The sequence below is a fragment of the Oncorhynchus gorbuscha genome, linkage group LG08, assembly GCF_021184085.1.
Source record: "Oncorhynchus gorbuscha isolate QuinsamMale2020 ecotype Even-year linkage group LG08, OgorEven_v1.0, whole genome shotgun sequence".
In the NCBI taxonomy this organism is placed as follows: domain Eukaryota; kingdom Metazoa; phylum Chordata; class Actinopteri; order Salmoniformes; family Salmonidae; genus Oncorhynchus; species Oncorhynchus gorbuscha.
Window position 1 is genome coordinate 18,795,751 of NC_060180.1, and position 20,769 is coordinate 18,816,519.

The 20,769-nt window shown below is 45.6% G+C and overlaps 1 protein-coding gene across 1 annotated transcript in view; it reads left to right on the top strand.

Annotated features, from left to right (window-relative positions):
- camk2g2 (calcium/calmodulin-dependent protein kinase (CaM kinase) II gamma 2) overlaps positions 1–20,769 on the top strand; it is a 115,487-nt gene that overhangs the window by 74,746 nt on the left and 19,972 nt on the right. The window contains exons 7-15 of the mRNA XM_046358689.1: positions 635–737; positions 4,849–4,932; positions 5,013–5,107; positions 9,669–9,686; positions 9,724–9,819; positions 9,962–10,045; positions 10,161–10,203; positions 11,058–11,117; positions 15,441–15,484. Coding sequence (XP_046214645.1) covers positions 635–737; positions 4,849–4,932; positions 5,013–5,107; positions 9,669–9,686; positions 9,724–9,819; positions 9,962–10,045; positions 10,161–10,203; positions 11,058–11,117; positions 15,441–15,484 — 627 coding nt within the window. The remainder of the gene's footprint in view (positions 1–634; positions 738–4,848; positions 4,933–5,012; positions 5,108–9,668; positions 9,687–9,723; positions 9,820–9,961; positions 10,046–10,160; positions 10,204–11,057; positions 11,118–15,440; positions 15,485–20,769) is intronic.

A 20,769-nucleotide genomic window follows, 5' to 3' on the forward strand; every position in this document is an offset into this window, starting at 1 on the left:
CATGGAAACCTGTATGACGTCACACTGCTGCAGCGCCAGTGTAGAGACTAATTCATCCCGACGGTTGTCATCTCTCGCGCTCTGTCTTTCTGTCTCTCCTCTGTCTGTCTACTCCCTCTTTCTCTCTCCTCTGCCCTTTACCTCTTTCTCTGTTCTCCAGGTCTCTATTGCACTCTGTCTCTCTCCCATTCTCTTTCTCTCTGTATCCCGCTCTCCTGAGAGAGAGAGACTTAGCAAAAGTGTCACGCGCCCGTCGCAGCATGAATCAAACTGAGCCAGGCCCAAGAGGGCCCTCGGCACCGCATTGAAGCTCATACCCAATTACATTCACGCCCCTCTCTGACCCCCAGTGGTACACTCCATGTATGTCCACCCACTTCTGACACACATGTATTTTAATGATTCATGCCTGTCTTCATTTTCACCTACAGTACATTTTTTCCATGGAATTTCTGAGCGAGATACGTGTCATGTTTTGCGGTCAGCATACATGGACCTCACAGTTCCGTTGAATGACTCAACTCTGTCTGTGTCTTTTATATTATAGCCTCTTGAAGGAGTTTGTTCTTCAATTAGTTTCGCCTCATTGATTGATTCTCTTTATCTGTCTCTGTGGTTTTGCTCTGGTCTGTAGCCAGAAAACCTGCTCCTGGCCAGTAAGCTGAAGGGAGCTGCAGTGAAGTTGGCTGACTTTGGGCTGGCCATCGACGTGCAGGGAGACGAGCAAGCATGGTTCGGTAAGATGGGTGATCAGTACACTGGGCTTTAATGGTCGTGTCACTGATCTTACTACTGCAGTCCACTGGGCTAATGACAATTCTTTACCTCCTCCTTTCTCCTCCCACTCATCCCTCTCCTCTTTCTGCATTATCAGGTGCTCATCTCTCTGCCTATCATCCCTCCATCTCTCACTGACTGGCATGATGTCACTTGGTATTTGCACATCAAAGTAGTGAGGCCAGAAGTTGTTCAGTATTGCTAGTAGGGCTCCTCACCTTTAATCGGAGACCTATTTGATTTGTCCCCCCCCCCCCCGTGTCTACCTTTCAAGTCAGAGCAATTTGAACCTGTCACTTCCACCAGACCCCAGAGAGAAACCAGGGCCAGCAGGCCTTCACTGAGTACCCACATACATTAATATATGTTTATTAGATCAGTGTAAAGGAATCCGCTCCAAATTGGCAGAATTGGTTTTATCTTGCCAAAGTGCCCACTCCAGGGACAGACTGGACATCTCTGAATGGAAGCCTGGCTGGTTCCTTGGTGTCAGATCAGAATGCTACTCATTAATACTGCCCTACCAAGCAAAAGAGCAGTAACTGCACATTTGGTCAAAAATGTGTTATTTACATTTTTTTTATACATTAAATACAGTTGAAGTCGGAAGTTTACATACACTTAGGTTGGAGTCAATAAAAGTTGTTTTTCAACCACTCCACAAAGTTCTTGTTAACAAACTATAGTTTTGGCAAGTCAGTTAGGACATCTACTTTGTGCATGACACAATTCATTTTTCCAACAATTGTTTACAGACAGATTGTTTCACTTATAATTCACTGTATCACAATTCCAGTGGGTCAGAAGTTTACATACACTAAGTTGACTGTGCCTTTAAACAGCTTGGAAAATTCCAGAAAATTATGTCATGGCTTTAGAAGCTTCTGACATCATTTGAGTCAATTGAAGGTGTACCTGTGTATGTATTTCAAGGCCTACCTTCAAACTCAGTGCCTCTTTGCTTGACATCATGGGTAAATCAAAATAAATCAGCCAAGAACTCAGAAAGAAATTGTAGACCTCCACAAGTCTTGGGAGCAATTTCCAAATGGCTGAAGGTACCGTGTTCATCTGTACAAACAATAGTACGCAAGTATAAACACCATGGGACCACGCAGCTGTCATACCGCTCAGAAAGGAGACGCGTTCTGTCTCCTAGAGATGAACGTACTTTCGTACAAAAAGTGCAAATCAATCCCAGAACAACAACAAAGGACCGTGTGAAGATGCTGGAGGACACAGGTATAAAATTATCTATATCCACAGTAGAACGAGTCCATACATCGACATAACCTGAAAGGCTGCTCAGCAAGGAAGAAGCCACTGCTCCAAAACCGCCATTAAAAAGCTAGATTACAGTTTGCAACCGCACATGGGGACAAAGATCGTACTTTTTGGAGAAATGTCCTGATGAAACAAAAATAGAATTGTTTGGCGATAATGACCATCATTATGTTTGGTGGAAAAAGAGGGAGGCTTGCAAGCCGAAGATCACCATCCCAACCGTGAAGCACAGGGGTGGCAGCATCATGTTGTGAGGGTGCTTTGCTGCAGGAGGGACTGGTGCACTTCACAAAATAGATGGCATCATAAGGAAATTTATGTGAATATATTGAATAAACATCTCAAGACATCAGTCAGGAAGTTAAAGCTTGGTCGCAAATGGGTCTTCCAAGGACCCAAAGCATACTTCCAAAGTTGTGGCAAAATGGCTTAAGGACAAGAAAGTTAAGGTTTTGGAGTGGCCATCACAAAGCCCTGACCTCAATCCTATAGAACATTTTTGGTCAGAACTGAAAAAAGCGTGTGCGAGCAAGGAGTCCTTCAAACCTGACTCAGTTACACCAGCTCTTCTCAGGAGGAATGGGCCAAAATTCACCCAACTTATTGTGGGAAGCTTGTGGAAGTTTACCTGAAATGTTTGATCCAAGTTAAACAATTTAAAGTCAATGCTACCAAATACTAATTGAGTGTATGTAAACTTCTGACCCACTGGGAATGTGATGACAAAAAAAAGCTGAAATAAATCCTTCTCTCTGCTATTATTCTGACATTTCACATTCTTAAAATAAATTGGTGATCCTAACTAAGACAAGGAATTTTTACTAGGATTAAATGTTAGGAATGAGGAAAAACTGAGTTTAAATGTACTTGGCTAAGGTGTACATAAACCTCCGACTTCAACTGTACATGCTTTATCATGTGGACAAATATCCAAATATCCTGTTGTGTTATGGAGAAAATGGGGGTTTATGTTAGCAGGATGAGCAAAAAGTTAAAGTGAAACCAAGGAAAAAGGCAGTGACTTCCATCACACACGTCAGTTATTGCCTTTTACCTTGGGTTCACTGAGCTTTGATCTACGGTGTCTACGGTAAACCTTGGTATTATTTATTGTTCTTTGCTGATACAAGTCTCAAACTATATGACACTGACAGCCACATACCAATAAATATACTAACACGAGATTGTATTCAAAACAAATCATCATGGAAACGTATTCCAGTGGGTATAACAAGCAAGAAGGCGGTAACTGCAGTCTAGGGTCAAAGGTCATGTCAGAGGTCAGGATCATTATGAATAAAAAAGTACCTCATAGTAAGATAACCACATCTCCAACGATCTACCTACAATGAATTTGTCTGGACAATAAAAAAAACCTCTCAGTTTCACTGTAGGGCAGAGTAGAGCTCTCCTGACTGGGGATGATAGAACGCTGTAGGGCAGAGTAGAGCTCTCCTGACTGGGGATGATAGAACGCTGTAGGGCAGAGGGCAGAGTAGAGCTCCTCTGACTGGGGATGATAGAACTGACTGGGGATGATAGAACGCTGTAGGGCAGAGTAGAGCTCTCCTGGGGATGATAGAACTGGGGATGATAGAACGCTGTAGGGCAGAGTAGAGCTCTCCTGACTGGGGATGATAGAACGCTGTAGGGCAGAGTAGAGCTCTCCTGACTGGGGATGATAGAATGCTGTAGGGCAGAGTAGAGCTCTCCTGACTGGGGATGATAGAACGCTGTAGGGCAGAGTAGAGCTCTCCTGACTGGGGATGATAGAACGCTGTAGGGCAGAGTAGAGCTCTCCTGACTGGGGATGATAGAACGCTGTAGGGCAGAGTAGAGCTCTCCTGACTGGGGATGATAGAAGGGCAGCTGTGGGGCAGAGTAGAGCTCTCCTGACTGGGGATGATAGAACGCTGTAGGGCAGAGTAGAGCTCTCCTGACTGGGGATGATAGAACGCTGTAGGGCAGAGTAGAGCTCTCCTGACTGGGGATGATAGAACGCTGTAGGGCAGAGTAGAGCTCTCCTGACTGGGGATGATAGAACGCTGTAGGGCAGAGTAGAGCTCTCCTGACTGGGGATGATAGAACGCTGTAGGGCAGAGTAGAGCTCTCCTGACTGGGGATGATAGAACGCTGTAGGGCAGAGTAGAGCTCTCCTGACTGGGGATGATAGAACGCTGTAGGGCAGAGTAGAGCTCTCCTGACTGGGGATGATAGAACGCTGTAGGGCAGAGTAGAGCTCTCCTGACTGGGGATGATAGAACGCTGTAGGGCAGAGTAGAGCTCTCCTGACTGGGGATGATAGAACGCTGTAGGGCAGAGTAGAGCTCTCCTGACTGGGGATGATAGAACGCTGTAGGGCAGAGTAGAGCTCTCCTGACTGGGGATGATAGAACGCTGTAGGGCAGAGTAGAGCTCTCCTGACTGGGGATGATAGAACACTGTAGGGCAGAGTAGAGCTCTCCTGACTGGGGATGATAGAACGCTGTAGGGCAGAGTAGAGCTCTCCTGACTGGGGATGATAGAACACAGAGTAGAGCTCTCCTGACTGGGGATGATAGAACACTGTAGGGCAGAGTAGAGCTCTCCTGACTGGGGATGATAGAACGCTGTAGGGCAGAGTAGAGCTCTCCTGACTGGGGATGATAGAACGCTGTAGGGCAGAGTAGAGCTCTCCTGACTGGGGATGATAGAACGCTGTGTTAGTACACTTCTCTTGCAATGTCTTTACATAAGATCCTAGACTGTGTTGTTTAATTCCTTTTGACACGTTATTTGCTGCTGTAGGTTTTGCAGGCACTCCAGGCTACCTCTCTCCAGAGGTCTTGAGGAAGGACCCCTACGGCAAGCCGGTGGATATCTGGGCCTGTGGTGAGTGACTCCCTCCTTCAATGTGTGCGTGCGCTTGTGTGTGTAATAACCCCACCCCCCTGTGTGTGTTCTGTGTTCAGGTGTTGTCCTGTACATTCTCCTGGTGGGCTACCCTCCCTTCTGGGATGAAGATCAGCACAAGCTCTATCAGCAGATCAAGGCTGGGGCCTACGATGTGAGTAGTGACCATCTGCCCCCCCCCTCTCTGTTTACCATTCACCTCTATGAGATTAGAACAGATTTGTGTGTGCATGATTATATTATGTTGAATTCACTGAGAGACCAGTGTGTATGTGTGCATGCACGTATGTTGCATGCACGTGTTCGCTTGCGCTCGTGGGTGTGTACGTTTGGATGAGGCCTTGGGAAAGAGAGAAGAAGGATGGAGGAATGGAGGGAGGGAGAGCTGTAGGGAAGCAACGGAGTGGTGTTGGGAAGCAGCGGAGTGGTGTTGGGAAGCAGCGGAGTGGTGTTGGGAAGCAGCGGAGTGGTGTTGGGATGCAGCGGAGTGGTGTTGGGATGCAGCGGAGTGGTGTTGGGATGCAGCGGAGTGGTGTTGGGATGCAGCGGAGTGGTGTTGGGAAGCAGCGGAGTGGTGTTGGGATGCAGCGGAGTGGTGTTGGGATGCAGCGGAGTGGTGTTGGGAAGCAGCGGAGTGGTGTTGGGATGCAGCGGAGTGGTGTTGGGATGCAGCGGAGTGGTGTTGGGAAGCAGCGGAGTGGTGTTGGGATGCAGCGGAGTTGTGTTGGGAAGCAGCAGAGTGGTGTTGGGAAGCAGCGAAGTGGTGTTGGGTTGGGCTTGAAGGAGCTTTTAGCAGCACTCAGGCCATTAACACTAAACTGATGGGAGGAGAGGGGAAAGAGCTCAAAAGAGAGTGTGTGCCTGTCTGAGTGCTTACATACCCTTCAGGTCCCCGTAATGACCCAAACGGTCCCGGTCCAGATTTTGCTCTCGTTAATTTTTAATTGGCTGCGATAGAGCTGTGTTTTCTGCCCATTGAGGCTGTCAGAGCGACCCTCTGCAGTTACTAACCCAGGGGGAGGGGCCTAGGAGACTACTGCACTGTGGCAGCCCCAGGATACAACTCAAAAGGAATACAAGCTAACAGGGAGGCTCTGATGTGTATACATGCAGCAGGACTGTGTTTTGTATTCTTTCTGTATACCTTTGGTTTAGGGCCTGGGAGAGCTGGTTCTACTAAATCAAATCAAATTTGATCCGTCACATACACATATTTAGCAGATGTATTTTGGGTGTAGTGAAATGCTTGTGTTCCTATATCCAACTGTGCAGTAGCATCTAACAAGTAGCTGTTAACCAGCTAGTTACTAACTACCTCCTAATTCAGGTTCAGATGTGTTACAACTGGGTTGGAGCAAAATCCTGTACAGCTAGTAGCTCTCCAGGAGGATGGTTGGCCACCTCTGGTTAGCACTTTATTCAACTCATGTCTTGACCATTGTCTTATCAGATCTGATTGGATGAGGTGTAATGCAACTGAATAAACATGGATTGTTTTTGGCTTCAGTAATTGATTTGATGCAATCTTTTCCGATGCGGCAATGTCCAAGTACGCCCCGACTTTCAATTTATGATTCAATTGATTTATTTTTGTATCTGGTTTAATTTGCTGTCTGAAAGCACCATTCAGTTCAATTATATTTCCTCATAAGTCCTCGTAATTAGATAGCAGGCTTCGTTGTTTGGCATCTCTGCAATGTGGGCAGATTTTTTTGCGCCCTGAGAGAATGTGTGTACTCTTTGTGTGTGTCTTTGAGTGTCAGTGTGTGATTGCAGTGTGTGTGTGTGTACGTGTGCACTCATTTCTGGTGTGCATGTTTGTTTGTAATGTGTGTGTGTGTTTTTGTAATGTGTGTGTGTGTGTATGTATTTTTATAATGTGTCTGCGTGTGACGGAGAGCTGCAGTCTGGAAGCAATGTGATTATGAGGACCAGCCAGGGCATTAGTTTGGGTGGCCGAATGAAGTGGAAAGGCCCACCATGACCAGCACTACCTCCTCCTCCTCCTCCTCCTCCTCAATATCTCTTCCATAGTACTCACTAATTCAATGAGTCTCAATCACAAAGAGCCTCGTGCTGTGGAACCCTTGACTTTTTCCACATTTCGTTACATTACAGCCTTATTCTAAAATGTATTCAGTAGTTTTTCCCCCCTCATCAATCGACACAAAATACTCCATAATGACAAAGCAAAAACAGGTTTTTAGAAATGTTTGCTAACAAAAACTGAAATATCATATTGACATAAGAATTCAGACCCTTTACTCAATACTTTGTTGAATTACCTTTGGCAGTGATTACAGCCTTGAGTCTTCCTGGGAATGTCACTAGAAGCTTGGCACACCTGTATTTGGCGAGTTTCTCCCATTCTTCTCTGCAGATCCTCTCAAGCTCTGTCAGGTTGGATGGGGAGCATCGCTGCACAGCTATTTTCAGGTGTCTCCAGAAATGTTCGATTGGGTTCAAGTCCGGGCTCTGGCTGGGCCACTCAAGGACATTCAGAGACTTGTTCCGAAGCCACTCCTGCATTGTCTTGGCTGTGTGCTTAGGGTGGTTGTCATGTTGGAAGGTGAACCTTCGCCCCAGCCTGAGGTCCTGAGTGCTCTGGAGCAGGTTTTCATCAAGGATCTCTCTGTACTTTGCTCTGTTTATCTTTGCCTCGATCCTGACTTGTCTCCCAGTCCCTGCTGCTGAAAAACATCCCCACAGCATGATGCTACGACCACCATGCTTCACCATAGGGATGGTGCCGGTTTCCTCCAGACGTGATGCTTGGCATTTAGGGCAAAGAGATCAATCCTGGTTTCATCAGACCAGAGAATCTTGTTTCTCATGATCCGAGAGTCCTTTAGGTGCCTTTTGGTAAACTCCAAGTGGGCTGTCATGTGCCTTTTACTGAGGAATGGTTTCCGTCTGGACACTCTACCATAAAGGCCTGATGGTGGAGTGCTGCAGAGATGGTTGTCCTTCTGGAAGGTTCTCCCATCTCCACAGCGGAACTCTAGAGCTCTGTCAGAGTGACCATGGGGTTCTTGGTCACCTCCCTGACCAAGGCCTTTTATATATATATATATAAAAAAAAAACTTTATTCAACTAGGCAAGTGAGTTAAGACCAAATTCTTATTTTACAATGACGGCCTACCCCGGGCCAAACCCTCCCCTAATCCTGTCTCGGAGCTCTATGGACAATTCCTTTGCCTCGGAGCTCTACGGACAATTCCTTTGCCTCATGGCTTGGCTTTTGCTCGGACATGCACTGTCAACTGTGGCGCATTATATAGACAGGTATGTGTCTTAGCAAATCATGTCCAATCAATTGAATTTACCACAGGTGGACTCCAATCAAGTTGTAGAAACATCTCAAGAATGATCAATGGAAACAGGATGCACCTGAGCTCAATTTTGAGGCTCATAGCAAAGGGCCTGAATACTTATGTAAATAAGGTATTTCAGTTTTTTTTAATACATTTGCAAACATTCTAAAAACCTTTTCTCTTTTTGTCATTATAGGGTGTTGTGTAGATTGATGAGGATTTGTATTTATTTCATCAATTTTAGACTAAGGCTGTAATGTAACAGAATATGGAAAAAGTCAAGGGGTCTGAATACTTTCCGAAGGCACTGTAATGTGGATGCTATGATGATTACAGGTAGTCCTGAATAAATCGCGAATAATGATGAGAAAGTTACAAATGCTCAAATATCATACCCCCAAGACATGCTAACCTCTCACCATTACAATAACAGGGGAGGTTAGCATTTTATATCATACCCCCCAGACATGCTAACCTCTCACCATTACTATAACAGGGGAGGTTAGCATTTTATATCATACCCCCAAGACATGCTAACCTCTCACCATTACAATAACAGGGGAGGTTAGCATTTTATATCATACCCCCAAGACATGCTAACCTCTCACCATTACAATAACAGGGGAGGTTAGCATTTTATATCATACCCCCCAGACATGCTAACCTCTCACCATTACTATAACAGGGGAGGTTAGCATTTTATATCATACCCCCAAGACATGCTAACCTCTCACCATTACTTTAACAGGGGAGGTTAGCATTTTTTTGGAGTATGATATTTATGCCTCTGTAACTTTCTTACTCATCATTATTCACGATTCATTCAGGATTATCTGTAATCATGGTAGCAACCACATACTTCACTGGACTACATTAATACACATATAAGATTATTTGTCCCAATACTTTTGGTCTCCTAAAATGGGTGACTGTACAGAAGGTGCTGTAATTTATAGACGGTTTACCCGATATGGATGAAAATACCCTCTGCACTTTAACCTCATTGTCATTGCATCCTTTCAAATCCAAAAGTGCTGGAGTACAGAGCCAAAACAACAAAGCATGTCACTGTCCCAATACTTTTGGAACACACTGTATGTTTATCTGTGTATTTGTCGTTGTACCGTATTTACTTAATGTGCATCTCTAATGATTTATCCTCTCTCTCTCTCTCTCTCTCTCTCTCTCTCTCTCTCTCTCTCTCTCTCTCTCTCTCTCTCTCTCTCTCTCTCTCTCTCTCTCTCTCTCTCTCTCTCTCTCTCTCTCTCTCTCTCTCTCTCTCTCTCTCTCTCTCTCTCTCTCTCTCTCTCTCTCTCCTCTCTCTACAGCTCCCCATCCTCCTAACAAGACATCCCAGACCCCTCCCAACCCCCCCAAACAAACAGCAAGCAATGCAGGAGTTCCCCTCCCCAGAGTGGGCACAGTTGAGAAAAACTCCAGAGAAAGGGAAAACCTGACCCCGAAGCCAAGAACCTGATCAACCAGATGTTGACCATCAACCCTGCCAAGAGGATCACTGCTGACCAGGCTCTCAAGCACCCATGGATCTGCGTAAGTCACCCCATCACCAGGCTATCACTCACACGCTATTACATTTATGGTAACGTTGGCCCCATTTTACCTCCATAACTGGTGCTGTGATGGCGTAATCATTGATTTGTTGTTACTTCTCTGCTCCTCTTCCCCCGACCAGCAACGTTCCACAGTGGCTTCCATGATGCACCGCCAAGAGACTGTGGAGTGCCTGCGCAAGTTCAACGCCAGGAGAAAACTCAAGGTGAGTGTGTACAGACACGGACACTCACTTGGGTGCACACACATATATCCAATCGGTTGTGTTTGAGAGATTGTATATTATCCCCTGTTCTACCTCTGTATTCTGTCTTCTCCAGGGAGCCATCCTCACCACCATGCTGGTGACCAGAAACTTCTCAGGTGAGGGGGGCATCTGGGTCTTCACATTTAGAATGGCATTAGTGTTCTTCGGCGTTCTAGTCCGTCAAAGTAATCCAAAGATAGGCAATAATACATTTCTGTGTGTTCAGAGGTTTAGTGTCCTTACCTCGGATTGAATTTCCCTCGGAGAGGAAACTGCCTTGAACGCTCTCTCAACCACTTCCCTAAGTAGATGCATTGAGCTTTTTGTTGTTATATCGACATTATAAATAAGATAGTGACATTTATAATAAGGAGCATTGTAGAGTGCAGATGTTTGTCCTTGCATACATCCACAACCCACCTGTGTGCCAAGGAATACTGGGATACTAAGTTCTATGGCCCACGTTTCCTGGCTAATTGAGACATTTCAGACTATAATTTCAAATCCCAGCAGTACGTAACGAGCTTATCTCAGCCTCGTCTGAAGGCAACTCTATAAAGCACTATCGTGGAGGGCAGACATTTGACATAGAGCTCTCTGCTCGTAAGAAAGTAGTGTTGTGTGTACAATGTTGCTTCATAACACTGCATAACTGTCACTTGTTGATCTCAGTGTTTTTTTGTGGCAATCTTTTGTTATAGTCGTTTGTGATCAATGATAGGCCATTGAAGTTTTTTTTGTTAACATCAATTGTGCACATTGGGGTAAGTATCGGTAGGATATACAGCTTGTAGACCATGGATATATCTGCCTGCCCTCCTCACATCATCTATGAGATGACCAAAAGGTGGGTGAGTGGTGTGAACGGGGGGGAGGGGGCACTTAAAGAAGTAAGTGACACTGTGCTCTAGAGAGGCCACGCCTCTTGCCTGGTTGGTCCCTCCCAACTGAATGCCTCTCTGTCCAATAGTGGGCCGACAGCACACCAGCCCTGCGGCCACCACCAGCACAGCTGCTCTTGCTTCAGAAGGTATGTTAGTCAGGGCAGGGGAGCCGCAGTAGCCCGGCACTGTGCCAACACTGCCCCCTGGTTTGTTAGCATGTAGCCTGGAGTGCCCGTCACCCCTCACTTACCTGGACGGAGAAAAAATTCAGCGCGGCAGAACCCGGTACTCAAAATGCCCTAACGGAGTGTTAAACGCCGCTTTCACTGGCACATACTCTACAGCTCTAGAGTGGCCATCCTCCTAACAAGACATCCCACAGACACATACACACACCCAACCCAGCCTAAAACCCCAAACAAACAGCAAGCAATGCAGGTGTTGAAGCACATTGGCTAGGAAAAACTCCAGAGAAAGGGAAAACCTAGGAAGAAACCTAGAGAGGAACCAGGCTATGAGGGGTGGCCAGTCCTCTTCTGGCTGTGCAGGGTGGAGATTATAACAGAACATGGCCAAGATGTTCAAATGTTCATAAATGACCAGCATGGTCAAATAATAGGTCTGGTACAGGTAGCACATCCGGTGAACAGGTCAGGATGCCATAGCCGCAGGCAGAACAGTTGAAACTGGAGCTGCAGCACGGCCAGGTGGACTGGGGACAGCAAGGAGTCATCATGCCAGGTAGTCCTGAGGCATGGTCGTAGAGCTCAGGTCCTCCTCCTAGAGAGAGAGAGAGAGAGAGAGAGAGAGAGAGAGAGAGAGAGAGAGAGAGAGAGAGAGAGAGAGAGAGAGAGAGAGAGAGAGAGAGAGAGAGAGAGAGAGAGAGAGAGAGAGAGAACGAATTAGAGAGAGCATACTTAAATTCACACAGGACACCAGATAAGACAGGAGAAGTACTCCAGGTATAACAAACTGACCCTAGCCCCCCGACACATAAACTACTGCAGCATAAATACTGGAGGCTGAGACAGGAGGGGTCAGGAGACACTGTGGCCCCTTCCGATGATACCCCCGGACAGGGCCAAACAGGAAGGATATAACCCCACCCACTTTGACAAAGCACAGCCCCTACACCACTAGAGGGATATCTTCAACCACCGACTTACCATCCTGAGACAAGGCCGAGTATAGCCCACAAAGATCTCCGCCACGGCACAACCCAAGGGGGGGCGCCAACCCAGACAGGAAGATCACATCAGTGACTCAACCCACTCAAGTGACGCACCCCTCCTAGGGATGGCATGAAAGAGCACCAGTAAGCCAGTGACTCAGCCCCTGTAATAGGGTTAGAGGCAGAGAAACCCAGTGGAAAGAGGGGAACTGGCCAGGAAGGGACAGAACCCTCTGAGTGATCCAGGACTCTGGACCAAGACTGGCCCTCCCTAAGGATTACACGGAACCCAAACCGGTTGCGCGCGTGTGCCATCGTGCATACATTTATTTTGTCCCCTCACACCAAACGCGATCACGGCACATAGGTTAAAATATCAAAACAAACTCTGAACCAATTACACTAATTTGGGGACAGGTCGAAAAGCATTAAACATTTATGGCAATTTATCTAGTTAGCTTGCACTTGCTAGCTAATTTATCCTATTTAGCTAGCTTTCTGTTGCTAGCTAATTGGTCCTGGGATATAAACATTAGGTTGTTATTTTACCTGAAATGTACAAGGTCCTCTACTCCGACAAATAATCCACACATAAAACAGTCAACCGAATCGTTTCTAGTCATCTCTCCTCCTTCCAGGCTTTTTCATCTTTGAACTTATATGGTGATTGTGGCATCTAAACTTTCATAGTATTACCATGACAACCAGCAACACAGTTCATCTTTTCAATCACGTGGGTATAACCAATGAGGAGATTGCACGTGGGTACCTGCTTCTATAAACCAATGAGGAGATGGGAGAGGCAGGACTGCGTCAGAAATATAAATTTTAGCCCTTGGCAATGCATTAACATTGTGTGATGTTCTAAAGAAATGAGAATTGAAGATGACAGACATAGTTCTCATTGTCACACGCGCACTCTCTCACGTAGGTAGGGAGTCAAATCAAATCAAATTGTATTTGTCACATGCTTCGTAAACAACAGGTGTGGACTAACAGTGAAATGCTTAATTACGGGCCCTTCCTAACAATGCAGAATGAAAGAAAATAGAGAAATAATAGAAAAGTAAAACACGTAATAATAGATACACAACGAGTAACGATAACCTGGTTATATACACTGGGTACCAGTACATAGTCGATGTGCAGGGGTACGAGGTAATTGAGGCAGATATGTACATAGAACTAGGAATAAAGGGACAGATAATAAACAGTAGCAACATTGTATGTGATGAGTCAAAAAGGTTCTATGCAGATAGTCCGGGTAGCTATTTGATTAACTGTTTAACTAGCTATTTAGCAGTCTTATTGCCTGAGGGTAGAAGCTATTCAGGCTCATCTTGGTTCCAGACTTGGTGCATCAGTAATGCTTGCCGTCTGGTAGCAGAGAGAACAGTTTATGATTTGGGTGGCTGGAGTCTTTGACAATAACACCGCCTGGTATAGAGGTCCTGGATGGCAGGAAGCTCGGCCCCAGTGATTTACTCCATTTCGGCCCCGTCGATGTGAATGGGGGCGTGCTCGGCCGTCCTTTCCCTGTAGTCCATGATCAGCTCCTTTGTAATGCTGACATTAAGAGAGAGGTTGTTGTCCTGGCACCACACTGCCAGGTCTCTGACCTCCCTATAGGCTGTCTCATTGTCGTCGTCGATCAGACCTACCACTGTCGTGTCGTCTACAAACTTAATGATGATGTTGGTTAGTCTGCTATATTTAGAGCTGTCTGAGGCTGTGTGATAGCAGACAGAATTCTCCTTTCCATAATAATTACATTTGTCAGGTGACAATGGCCTTATTTTGTCTATATTCAGACATATTTCACACCTTTAACATTAACCTGATTTAGCTTAGGTTATTAATGCACAATAAGTCACAGCGCTGATACAATAGGACTGTGTGAGTGTGTGCATGCACAATATGTGTGCCAGTCTACCTACCTAGTGTGTGCATGTCTCTCTTTCTTTCCACGAAATAAATCTTTGTCAACGAACGTTTGGGCAGTCTTAGCTCTAAAAACAAAATAACTATCAAACACCCACACCCTACTTTCCCTCCGCAAATCAGTCCAATTAACATCCACAGATCTTAATCAATTCCCAGTTGATGCCAATACCCCACAGCCTCATTGCATTCGCCTGCATGGACTGGCACCTCCAACCAGCCAGCATGTATCTGTGCCTCTGCAAGCCTGCATGGGTTACCAGATGCACCTGGGTGGTTCTGATTTCTTTCTCGTTTTATCTCCTTCGGTGTTGCTTGCTCCGTTTGATTTCCTCCCGTCGTGAACCTTCCTATGGTGAAAGAACAGCACTATGTCACTGGCAGCTTGAGTTGGTTGGTGATGGGTCACGCCCACAGAAGCTTTGAGTAACACTTGGACACGACTCCTTGGCCCTTTCTGTTGCTGTTTGTCGTCTTGTTTCTCCCACCTGGATGATAGATGAAATTCAATTGTTTTAATTGCAGCAGTTGAAGGAAGATATACTGGTTACGGCTTACAACCGCAGTACAGTCTAGGCTTTAGATGCCTGGCAGGCAGGGTGTCTCCCTTTTTTCCCCTACGATGCACCCTTTAGCTGGGCTGCACTCTAGGAGCTGAACTGCACCCTGGGAGCTGTAGTTTGCTGTGGATAATGCATGCCAAGCTTTTGATAAGACCCACCAACCACCATCGCATGAACCACCTGCGAACGAGCCCTAGTCCAATTTGTGCCTGTTGTCACGATATATGAAGATACTGACCTTCAAAAAACAAACATCTTGCCCTTTTTTCCCCCTTGCCCTCCTTCCTACATTTTTTCAATGGAAGGTAAGGGACTGAGGATCTGTGAGACCTGATTGAAGGTTATCACATATATGTGTTTGTGTGTCTATTTTTCTCCGTCTCTGTGTCTCTCTGCGTGTTTATATGTCTCACTCACTGTCGTTTTTCTTTTTCTACGTGAGCGTTTGCAATGTACTGCAATGTGTGTACAGTGTGTGTGGCGTCGAGAGCATGTATGTGATATGTCATAATATGTCTGTGAGGCATGCTGAGAAGGAAACGGTACTGTTGTACCACCCTGCTCTCACTGTACATACAGGTACCCTGCTCCCTACAGTCTTCAATGTCCAAGCGTCAGATGACTACTGAGCAGGTCTTCTACTGAGCAGGTCTTCACCTCAGTGACCACAGAGGCTCGTGACATCACTGTCCTCTATTGTCCTCCGACAGTACAATGGCTCCTGGTTGATTGACGCTGGGCGTGGTTTGTTTGGTCAAGTCCTAATGTCTGTCCCTCTCCCTCTTCTGTTTCAGCATGCAAAAGTTTACTCAACAAGAAGTCGGATGGTGGAGTGAAGGTAAGGGTTTTGAGCTGTATGGAAGCTCTGTGCCTCATCTCTTTTTCTCTTCTTCTGTCTTCTGAGTGCTCTCTCTCTCTCTCTCTCTCTGCTCTTGCTATATCTCTATTTTCCTGAGAAGTGCGTTGGCATTAGGAGACAGATTTCCAGTGTATGCCGTGGGAATGGAGAGACGTTTTGGTCACCCCTTCCCCAAGACGTCTTACTTCTTAAGACGTCTCACAACTCAGTGTCTGTAATGTTTATAAAATGACAGGCAGTTGAAATATCGCTTGCTGGGGGGGGGGGGGGGGGGGGGTATTATAGGTTATTATAGATAAATATTACTTCAGTCCATATCAGCTGTCCAGATTGTGTAAATGGTATATAATCTACACCCATAGTAATTGATAGTAAAGTTATGATTTTCAGTTTGGACGTGTGTGAGTGTGTATCTTTGTGTGTGCAGACAGCTAGCACAGAAAGACAAGTAGGACGATTTTTTTTCACCAGCAAAACCTCTCCTCTGATCCTAAGTGATCCGAGTGATCCGCATGCTGAAAGATCATTGGTTTTCAACACGGAGTCAGTGCATGCAGTGAAGTGCCATGATCGACAAAGGCCAAACAATAACCAGGTCTAAAGCAACACAACCCGCCTTAACGTTAAAAAGAAAAGCTGCACATTCTAGTAGCTCCGACGCAATCATTTATTTACCAACGTTTCGAGAGCCAAGCCGTCTTCATCAGGGTGTCATGTCAAACACTGCAGGTCACAACTATATATAGGTTTCCATTGGACACACGCAGGTGTTTGTAATCTGTGGCATGATATCATTGGTCATGATCATGAATTTGTTGAATATGACTTAACGGATCCATATTGCTTTACAGCTATGTCATTTTATTTTATTGGTGGAAAGCAACTCCCTCTATGTTTCCCGTTTGTCCTTCTTCAAGCTCCTGTGGATGTGTTTTTCTCTGTGGGATCTAACTGGCAGCTTCATTTTTTCCCCCCTCTATTTTTATTGGTTCATTTTTCCCTATGATGCCCTGTTTTTCCCCTCCTCTCTGTTGCAATCTGTTCAGAAAAGGAAGTCCAGCTCCAGTGTTTGTTTGATGGTGAGATCTGCTTTTGTCTTTCTCTATCTCCTTCTCTCTTTTGTTCCCTCTCTCTCTTTCTCTCTCGGTTGAGATGCTCGAGGGTCTGTGGCAGTTTTGTCTTGTTGGAATTCCATTGGCTCTCTCAACTCCATCCAACATCTCCAGCATTCCCACCACCATAACCATTTCCCTTCCACAGAACCAGTATCTACAGTACATGGGCTAACACACGCATACATGCGCAAACAGACACGCAAAAAAACACACACCAGCCCGTTCCTGCATCTGCATTTCCCCTCAATGCTCTCCCCAGCAGCCAGGCCAAGCCTACCTGTCTATGGATTCACTAGCGTACTGTCTCCCCTCCCAGAGTAGGCCCTTCATCTCTCACATTGGCGTACAGCTCCAGGGTTGCCCAGGAAGAAGTTGTAGGTCAGTATCAAGCCAGAAACTCAAACCCCAAACCATAGCCACGGTCTCTCCCTCACAACCCTCCAAAGAGCCGGGAAAAAAGAACTGTAGCAGAAAGTAAATAGAATAGTTAGAGGTCAGTGGGTTTTGTTTTTTGATGCAGGAAAAAACCTACGGAACATTTGTCTGTATAGGAGAGAGAACATTTGTCTGTATAAGAAGAGACGCACAAGTGACCCCCCCCCATTCCACTTTCCAGAGACGCACTGATTACCATGGCAATGGTAGTGTATCCCATGGCAGCAGACTTGGCCTAGCAACAGGAATAGGGTGCATTTGTGCCATTGTAAATATCTATATTTTCTGTTTCTTTATTTTTCAAGTTTTGGAGGATTTATTGAACCCTCATGTTTTTTTCCCCTTTAAGAGAAACTTTCTCTTTTTTCCAACTTTTATTTTTTCTGTCTTGGTTGCCTACAAAATCATATTTAGCAGCAACAACCCAGTAGTGACCGATACATCTTTTGGGGAATGTCACAGGACAGAGAATGTCACAGGGTAAAGAACACTCTGAAATGGTCATCCAATCCCAGCCTCTCTGTAGTGACCAACAGGACAGGAGTAGTCAAATCCGCATTACTGCTGGCTTTATTTACTCCCTGGCAGTTGATTGACCAGTGTTACTGATTGACCAGAGATTCCAATCACCTGGTGTCCCAGGTCTGAATTACTCCGTGATTAGAGGGGAATGATAGAAACCAGCAGTACTGCAGACCTTGAGGCCGGAATTGAGTAAGGATGGCGCATGAGAGATGTGGAGTGCTTGCATGTGCAGTCACCTACACTAAATATACAGAAGTATGTGGACACCCCTTCATATGAGTGGATTCAACCACACCCGTTGCTGACAGGTGTATAAAATAGATAACACAGCCTTGTAATCTACATAGACAGACATTGGTAGTAGAATGTCCTCACTGAAGAGCTCAGTGACTTTCAACGTGGCACCGTCATAGGATGCCACCTTTCCAACAAGTCAGTTCATCAAATTTCAGCCCTGCTATAGCTGCCCCGGTCAACAGTAAGTGCTGTTGTTGTGAAGTGGAAACATCTAGGAGCAACGACGTCTCACCCGTGAAGTGGTAGGCCACACACGCTCATGGAATGGGACCACCAAGTGCTTAAGCGCGTAAAAATCGTCTGTCCTCAGTTGCAAATCTCACTACCAAGTTCAAAACTGCATCGGGAAGCAATGTCAGCACAATAACTGTTTATCGGAAGCTTCATGAAATAGGTTTCCATGGTGGTGTAAAGCCCGCCGCTGTTAGACTCTGGAGCAGTGAGGAATCATGCTTCACCATCTGGCCGTCTGACGGACGAATCTGGGTTTGTCGGATGCCAAGAAAACGTTACCTGCCCCAATGCATAGTGCCAACTGTAAAGTTTGGTGGAGGAGGAATAATGGCCTGGGGCTGTTTTTCATGGTTAGGGCTAGGCCCCTTAGTTCCAGTGAAGGGAAATCTTAACGCTACAGCATACAATGACATTCTAGACGATTCTGTGCTTCCAATTTTGTGGCAACAGTTTGGGGAAGGCCCTTTCCTGTTTCAGCATGACAATGCCCCTGTGCACAAAGCGAGGTCCATACAGAAATGGTTTGTTGAGATCGGTGTGCAAGAACTTGACTGGCCTGCACAGAGCCCTGACCTCAACCCCATCGAAGACCTTAGGAATGAATTGGAATGCTGACTGCGAGCCAGTCCTAATTGCCCAACATCAGTGCCCGACCTCACTAATGCTCGTGGCTGAATCTAAGCAAGTCCCCGCAGCAATGCTCCAACATCTAGTGGAAAGCCTTTCCAGAAGAGTGGAGGCTGTTATTGCAACAAGGGGGGGGGAGACCAACTCCATATTAACGCCCATGATTTTGAAATGAGATGTTCGACGAGCAGGTGTCCACATACTTTTGGCCATGTAGTGTACCTCACATGTCTTTGGCTGCATGTACACAGGCAGCCAAATTTTGATCATGTTTTACTAATTGGTCTTTTGACCAATCAGATCAGCACTGAAAAATATCTTATGTGAAAAGATCTGATGTGATTGGTCAGAATACCAGTGAGTGGAAAAAATAACAGAATTGGGCTGTCTGTGTAGACGTAGCCATAGAGCCTCATTGGGGCCCACTGTAAGGATTCATCCCACAGCCTGGACCCCTCTTCTCTGGCCGTCCTGCACCACCTCACCCACCCCAGCACTATCTCAAGCCCCATGCTTACCACCACTGCACACTCCCCACAACACCATACACACTCTATGACAAGATCTGCTATTTAGAGTAGCTGTCATTTGTGGTTTAAATTAGTTAGTTGTTTTTCAGTCTAATTGTAAAAGGTATATTATATTGAATTGAAATGGGAATCTGTGAGCCTACCAGGAAAATGAATCAAGAAATTGTATTTAAAGCTAGTCTAAATTATATTTATAACATTGATAGTGTAGTGTAGCGTAAATAAAGCTCATGATGCATATAAGTTATATTCTTCAAGAATCAATGGGTAAACATCATTCATTTCCAAGTTAAAAAATGGATGTAGCAATGAAGGATTCTAGCTCTAAGAGATGACGCCGCCTTAACGACGACAGCTCGTGTTCTCTTTGATGTAAAGATTCCGATGTTAGAAATATACAGTAGGCTACACAGTATTGTAAGTCTTATCAGAGTCAGGTTCTCTACCCCAGAGTTGGAACGGCTCAACTAGACACGGAAGCTTTGCTTGTATTACTCTTGGGAGGGAATGAGTGTTTAACATGCTCTCTTCAAACCTATTGTGGGTCCATTAAAAACCATAAGAATGTCCATATTGCTTAGAACAATAATACTACAATCAAATGTGCCCACCATCACAACCATCTCATCCCCTTTCATGGGTAGTTGTGATTATTTAGCCGGTCGTTTCTGTTATAAGAGAAGGAGAGGAGTGGCAGCACCGGACTAATGTCTGACGCGTGAACTGTAGGTTCAGTTTCTGGGGAAGGTGAGCATTGAGCTGGGCCTTGTTCAGTGTCGGTGTGAGCACGTCAGAGACGGTGTCAGAAGGCTACTCTGTCTGGGACATTTTATCACCAGTAAAGTACTCCGGTACCAGCTGAAACCTCAACAGCATATTGCTCTTAACCTTTTATTGACAGATCCTACTTTTCAACACCTCTCATGAATTCATCTGTAAAGACTCTCTGTTAAAGGGACAGTTGCGATTTTAGTTGCATTCTTATTTGCCTTGAAGATATTCTAGGGCCTAGTGCTCTTTATTGACACAACAGTCAGGCTGTGGGGTTGTTGGCGAGAGGCGTTCTTCTCCATGCAACTTACTTTTCATTGTCTTACTCAGGAAATCGTCCAGATACATACATGCCTAAACCTTTTGGGAGAAACAACAACCTTCTCATCAAGGCCTTTCACTGCATGCGCAGACTCAGACAACTAGGCGCCGCTAGTCACTTATTCTTCATTCCTTAACCAGATTCTGTAGCCATCTGATATTGGCTGTCTGGGTTGACTCTTTGTGGTCCATAGATGTTAAGTGCTTGTTCTGATCTGATTCCACAAGGTGGTGCAGACTGTGTTCCATGCTGTCCCTGGGGACAGTGGTTTCTTTACCCTAGCAGGTACCAATCAATGTTGAGATTCAAGTGCTGGGTCCTGTCCGCTTCTACTCTCAAAGTCGTTAAGAGATTTTTACAATGTGTTCGATATTCCTGTGTATTTAGAAATGTTAATACCGTGTGCAA